Source organism: Anopheles coustani, chromosome 2, assembly GCF_943734705.1.
Source record: "Anopheles coustani chromosome 2, idAnoCousDA_361_x.2, whole genome shotgun sequence".
NCBI lineage: Eukaryota > Metazoa > Arthropoda > Insecta > Diptera > Culicidae > Anopheles > Anopheles coustani.
This window is the reverse complement of record NC_071289.1, coordinates 42558926-42565453: the sequence shown is the minus strand read 5'-3', so window position 1 is coordinate 42565453 and position 6528 is coordinate 42558926. Positions and strand designations below refer to the sequence as shown.

Sequence of the window (6528 nt, the reverse complement as noted above, 5' to 3'; positions counted from 1 at the left end):
CCAGGTTATATGTTGAAGGGACTCCGCAAGTCGGATGTGGGTCGGTGGTGAACTTCCGTTCCCCGAATGGGGAAAACCCACGAACGCCCTTCGCCGGCAGGAAAAACAAAATGGAACCAACCGTTGTTCCAGAGAGTATGAAATGGATCGGCTGTGTGCTTCCGTCGATTATTTTATCGTCACCTAAACTCTAACCTTATTTCGCCATTATCATAAACGTAAACTTTCTTTTACGTCAAATATCGCACACCGACATGTGCCGTTTTGGTAAAGTCTTTTTCTCGCGCCAATTAATAATCTGCCTATACTTGTATGGGACTCGTTTCTTGTCGTAGACACTTCATTCCTTGCGATTAATGGACCGTCATCTACCGTTTGCTAAAGGACTTCGATTCCTGCACAAGAGCGCAAGCGGGTAAGCAAGCATTCGGCTTAAAAGAATACTTACTCCCTTAGATACTAGTTCTAGTGTATGATACTATTTTATTATTACTATAAATTATTAGAGCAACGTTTGGCCTCGAAGCGATTACATTGCGAATGGCAACAAACAATCTTTCGGTCTACGCGAATTTAAGCCGACTTACCACGGATGGAAGGACGGGCAGAAAATTTGATCTTTTGTAAATATTTATCAACAACAAATTGAACGCGTACGGTAAAAGAAAGGCGAGTTTGACTCGGAAAAGGAAACAGAAAATCGAATGAAAACCCTAAAAACAATGTAACCAACTATACCAGTTGGCAACAAACATAATACCCCGATACGAAAGCCTTCCGCATAGTAGAAACGAACAATACTCACTACCGATACGAATAGTTTTACGAGTAAGATTTTTGATTTTTCTGAGTTTAACTATTTCTTTTGCAAATCAACGCTGTATGTTTTTGTAAGATGGATACTTTTCCATTGAAAAGAAATAGAACTGTTATCAACAAACACCTTTCAAATAACAAAACAAAAAATACATAAACGGCTTATCCATCGGTGCACTGCCATAATGATAATGATTGAATTGAATAAAGCAAAAACCTGAAACAAACGGAATAAATTGACACGCAGGTTTGCAAACAACGGAAAATGAAAAGGAAAATGAAAGATGATCGTTTTCAAGTATGCATGGAAATATTAAGAATGAGGAAAAAAGGTGGCATCAGGAATGCCACCATGCACCTGTTACATTGGTGTCCAGTTTCATCGTCGTACGTAATAGTTTGGCACATTTATCCAGCCATACGGGATACTTCTTAGCTTTGGGAACTGCTTAGCACGAAAAATGTTCTATTTTGGCTTGTGGTAATAGTTTTAAAAAATCTTCAAAAAACGCTCACAGCACGACCATAATGCAAAATGGCATTTCAGACACGACGATGGAACGCATACCTTTATAACAGAGAATGGAAGTGAATATAGAGCGAAGTTTTGCTTCTCTTCAAGTTGAAAACAACATCACAAAATTAAAAACAAAACAATCGATTCCTTAACTTCAAAATACATCACGCAGTATTGTGCAACACGTCGGCAACGAAAGCAAGTAGGTCAATATTTGTAGGTAGCTAGGCTTATAATTTATGCAGAAGCTGCACCAGATATTGAGGTGTGCATATTTTCTGTAAATAGATCGTCTGTTGCAATAGGCAAAGTCCATTCAAGAAGAAACAAGATGGACAAGAAAATACGGTCGAACCCCTTTGATGGAATCGGCATTTTGCTTGTTTATTACAAACCCAGGATGGAGCGCCCACGATGTTTCACGTGTGACATTTTTTTTTCTTCGATTATTCGCTCTAGAAATTACGTTAATAGAATTCGATAAAGCGAGGGCTCTCTACGACCCACTGCCGGACATGACGTCATAAGTATTTTATGAAGCTTATCTTATCCTCTTATACAACCGTCAACTAGAACGTTACGCCGTTGTGGCACCCCTTAGTTCTTTACCGTGAATGTATTTTTTAAATATTTTGCCCGTTTGTGTTACTGTTAGCTGTTAGAACTTCTTGTGCAGGTTAAGTGTAAACGGAAGAGCCGAGTTAGTAAGTGTATCGGAGTACGAAGCAATAAAATAAAATAAAATAATTTTTTAATCAATATAAAAGCATCCAACATTTATTTTTGTATTTGTATTGGAGAGAGTAATGCTTGTTTAACCTTCTTTTCTATGCCCAGTATGTTTTAAATTTTGTTGCAAATTTAAGGATTTATGTTTTGAAAATTCTGTAAATTTTGGAATGAGTGTTGAAACTAAGGTACATCATAAAAATAAAACCAAAATCGTCAAAATATTATAATATGAAATTCAAATCCATCGTTTTGAAACCTTAATTCTAATAGATACTCTCTACGTTACTATACGTACCGACAAACCTAGCTTCAATATTGTATGGGAATCGTATTTTTTTTGTTTTTGAAGTTCTACAACACTCGCTTTATTAGGCACATAGTTTGAAAACTTAAACTAAAACCCGCTAAGAACCAAAAAATAAAATTGATAAAAGTATAGTTTCAAATTTTTCATACTGTTTTACTGTTGAGTATAACTATAAACTCAACCGGTTACACAACTGAACCGGGCACGAACCTCGTTCAAAGCAGTACCTCGATAGTGTTGACGAGGTAGTGTAGTCGAAACCTTCTCAACCATTCATGTTCGAACCTCAGTTCGATTTCCGGAGCAAAAGGTTACGGTCAAGGGGTTATTTCATAAATATCAAAACGGAACCATATACCTGAGGATACCTCACGGAAGGGGGTTCGATTCAAGCAACCCGCTGGCCACTGGCAAGACTATATAATAGGGCCAACCAGTTCAGGATAATTTTCAGTTCATCCGACTTGCTTCAGCTGTCCACGCGGAACAGATCGAAGATGGGTCAAGAGTGGTCTCTAAAGCCTCTCGTTATTGTGTTTGTGCTGTTGAGTAGAGTGTCCACTTTCTCTATTGTGAGGCATCCAGAACGTTTCAACGAGCAGCTGATCAACTACAAGGGTCGTGCCGAGTCGGGTGGGTTCTTCGAGCTCGCCAGCGAAGGCTACTACACTGGGGCGTTCGATCCGATATTTGACACAAACAATGAAACATCGTCCTGCGCGGCGCAAGATTGCACCCCGGAGCGAGATTCTGAGCTTGCCGCAATAAATCGCATCCGGAGACGCGTCGATCCGACGTTCTACGGAAACCCGAAAACTCGCGAGCAGATCTGGGAACGTAATTTCGCACACGTCATCATGGACAACCGTCAGACGATGTCGCTTGTGTCGCTGTTGAACAAAATCATCCTAAAGTACTTGTACAGCTGCATACCGATCGTGCTATATGACACATACGTCGGTAGCACTGAGAACTATATCTTAGAAGCGCTGTTCACGAACTTCCCGACGACCTACATCACGGGACGAATCGGGCCAAACTACACACTGGACAATCCGGACATACTGAACCCCTCAGGATCGCAGTGTCGCAGTTATATCATGTTCCTTGCCGACGTCATGATGACGCGCAAGGTTATCGGTCCGCAGTTGAACAGCTACGTCGTGCTGATTCCTCGCTCCAGCCAGTGGAAGCTACAGGAGTTCCTGGCCGCAAAACAGTCACGCGATATCATCAACCTACTTGTGATCGGCGAATCGTACTCGGTCGACAAGCGAATCAACAACGAGCAACCGTACGTGCTCTATACCCACGAACTGTACGTGGACGGTCTCGGTGCTAACCGGCCGCAGGTGCTTACGTCCTGGATCGGGAACAAGTTTTCGCGGAACAATGTGAACCTTTTTCCACCGAAGCTGCGCAAAGGATTCGCCGGGCATCGGTTTACGGTGATGGCTGCCCATCAGCCACCGTATGTTATCAAGCGGTTGATAACGGACGGTGTGGGAAATGTGAACATACGCTGGGAGGGTCTCGAGATTCGAATATTGCGCACGTTGTCTATGTACCAGAATTTTACCTTCGATATTGTCGAACCCTCGAAACCTCAGTTGGGGTAAGGGAAGACTCATTTTTTTGCATGTTTATTCCTCTGGAGCTTTGCTTCTTCAAATTCATCGTTTATTATGTTCCGACCAAAAGCTCCGGCGATGCGGTCGTGGACGAGATCCAACGGAAACAGGGAGACATAGGGCTTGCTGGCATCTTCGTATCGATCGAGCGAAATCTCGTCACGGACATGTCCGTCTCCCATTCAACCGACTGTGCCGCCTTCCTCACACTAATGTCCAGTGCCCTGCCGAGGTATTTCGGAGCCTTTGATCATTAGTTTCCTCCGGAGTGTCTCACCAACTGTGCAATCCCCTTTCAGATACCGTGCCATTCTAGGACCTTTCCAGTGGCCAGTATGGGTTGCAATCATCTTCATCTATCTGCTGGCCATCTTCCCCCTTGCCTTCTCGGACAAAATGACGCTTCGCCATCTGCTCGGAAACTGGAGCGAGATCGAGAACATGTTCTGGTACGTGTTCGGTACCTTCACGAACAGTCTAACGTTCCAGGGTGAAAACTCCTGGAGCAACACAAAGAAGGCTTCGACACGCATGCTCATCGGTGGGTTGTTGGCCAGGATTCATAATAAGGTTCATAATTTGGTACTTACCTTTCGGTGGGCTTTATTTAGGTATCTACTGGTTGTTCACGATCATCATAACCGCTTGCTATACGGGTTCGATTATCGCCTTCATCACTTTGCCGGTGGAACCGGAGCGTGTGGACAGCGTGCAGCAATTGAGCCGAGGCTTTTACCGCATTGGCACGCTCGACCGAGGCGGCTGGGAACGATGGTTCCTGAACTCAAGCCACAAGGCGACCAACAATTTGCTGAAGGACATCCGATATGTTAGCAGCGTCGATGAAGGTGTAAGGAATGTTACTGGAGCGTTCCTGATATCGTACGCATTCATCGGATCAAAGGCGGAATTAGAGTTTCTGGTGAAATCGAACCTTTCACATCAGTACGTATGGACGATTTGGGTTTGTGAGGCCCTTATCAGGTGGTCTGGTTGTTTGAACCACATCAAGAAGTTCTCTTTGCTGAAAGCGAAGACGAAGTTCTCCTTATGTTTTCCACACGGCCAATTATCGTGATTCCATAGTAATATTTCTCGTTATTATCCAATCTTTAAATAGAGTAGAAGTCCCACAAACCTGTGCCTACTTGATCAAATAGAAATTTATAACAAGCGAATAATCGTTCTTAAATGATCTGAAACTCTTTGAAGATCATGTTCTAATCATATCTACAAAACTCTCTCAAATTTTAAGGTTCACCAACAAACGCTACGGATTACACGTGAGCCGTGAATGCTTCGCCCTGTACGGTGTTTCTATCACTTTCCCGCCGAATTCCGTCCACCGCGACCCGATCAACAACGCCATCCTGTACATGCAGGAGGTCGGTCTTATCAAAAAGCTTAGCCGGGATGTGGCGTGGGAAACGGTAAAAACGAAGGACGGACGGTTTCGGGAGGCATCCGTAGGTGATGTCCTGCGATCCACCGCTCCGGAAGAGCGCGGCCTCACGCTGGCCGATACCGAGGGCATGTTTCTGCTAATGCTGTTCGGGTACGTGGTGGCCCTCGGGGTACTGATCTCCGAGTGGGTCGGCGGGTGCACGAACAAATGTCGGGAAATACTTAAGGAACGTGCCGAACGGCTACAGGCGGCCGCTGCCGGTGATGACCCAACGTCGGTGCCACGTTCAACCACCTCCTCCGCGAAGGAAGATACACCCCGTAATGGCCGCAATGGTGGCAGGGAGTTCACTCTCAGCGGAGACACCAACGCGCGAGCAGCCCGCCGGATTCAGCTAACCAAGGAACATCCCAACGACGTAAATGAAACCGGGTCGGATGGACGCAGCGATTGTTCGTCGGTACACAAGCGTAGCCTTTCCGAATGCCTGTCCGAGGTGAGCTCGCACACGATGCAGGATCTGTACAATGGACCAGACCGACGCCATTCAACCATCGTTTTCATCGAGGGGCAGCTGATGTCCGAAGAGGAAGCCCAGAGGACGGTCGCGCGAAATAAGGGCAAACACCGGCATAGCCTCAGTTCGGTAGTGGAACGTGAGGTTGGACAGATGTTCAAGTTCCTGGACAGTGGTTCGTCTGTATCGGGTGAAGGAACCAGCGGCCTGACACACAGAGGGCCACGAGTCCGAAACGATGTGGAAGTGATGGCTGAGATCAATGCGCGTGCCCTCGTAGACACAGGAAATACCTTGACGGTGCCAAGACGAAGTATTGAGGCTACATTTGGAGAGAAGCTTCTTCATTAAAACCATTAAGTTTAGCACAGTTCTCATGCAGATGAATAACAGTAACTCGAAATACACCGAAACTTACTAACAGTATTTTATCAAAAGATCTCCATGCTGCAAATAGAATAGTATATAAAACTATCAAGGATAAAGACAAACATGTTTAGTTTGTGTGCGTGTGTGTTAACTTGGTTTAGCTAACATGCATATACATTAACTGTACAATTCATAGTGAAGAAAAAAGGTACTCAGACCAAACTTTGACAGTTT

The 6528-nt window shown here is 44.5% G+C and overlaps 1 protein-coding gene across 1 annotated transcript; it reads left to right on the top strand.

Moving 5' to 3' along the window:
* The first annotated feature begins 2869 nt into the window (after positions 1 to 2869).
* LOC131264419 (ionotropic receptor 21a) lies at positions 2870 to 6276 on the top strand. Its single transcript, XM_058266722.1, has 5 exons — positions 2870 to 3987; positions 4074 to 4235; positions 4303 to 4544; positions 4615 to 4948; positions 5259 to 6276. The coding sequence occupies exons 1-5, from the start codon at positions 2870 to 2872 to the stop codon at positions 6274 to 6276; spliced, it is 2874 nt and encodes a 957-aa protein (XP_058122705.1).
* Positions 6277 to 6528: the final 252 nt, after the last annotated feature.

What these genes read in the sequence shown, in the direction of transcription:
- LOC131264419 (XM_058266722.1), top strand. Translation starts at nt 2,870, where the DNA reads ATGGGTCAAGAGTGGTCTCTAAAGCCTCTCGTTATTGTGTTTGTGCTG. An exon ending in ATGTCCAGTGCCCTGCCGAG is followed by an intron (nt 4,236 to 4,302) that starts GTATTTCGGAGC and finishes ATCCCCTTTCAG; the next exon opens with ATACCGTGCCATTCTAGGAC. An exon ending in AAATCGAACCTTTCACATCA is followed by an intron (nt 4,949 to 5,258) that starts GTACGTATGGAC and finishes TCAAATTTTAAG; the next exon opens with GTTCACCAACAAACGCTACG.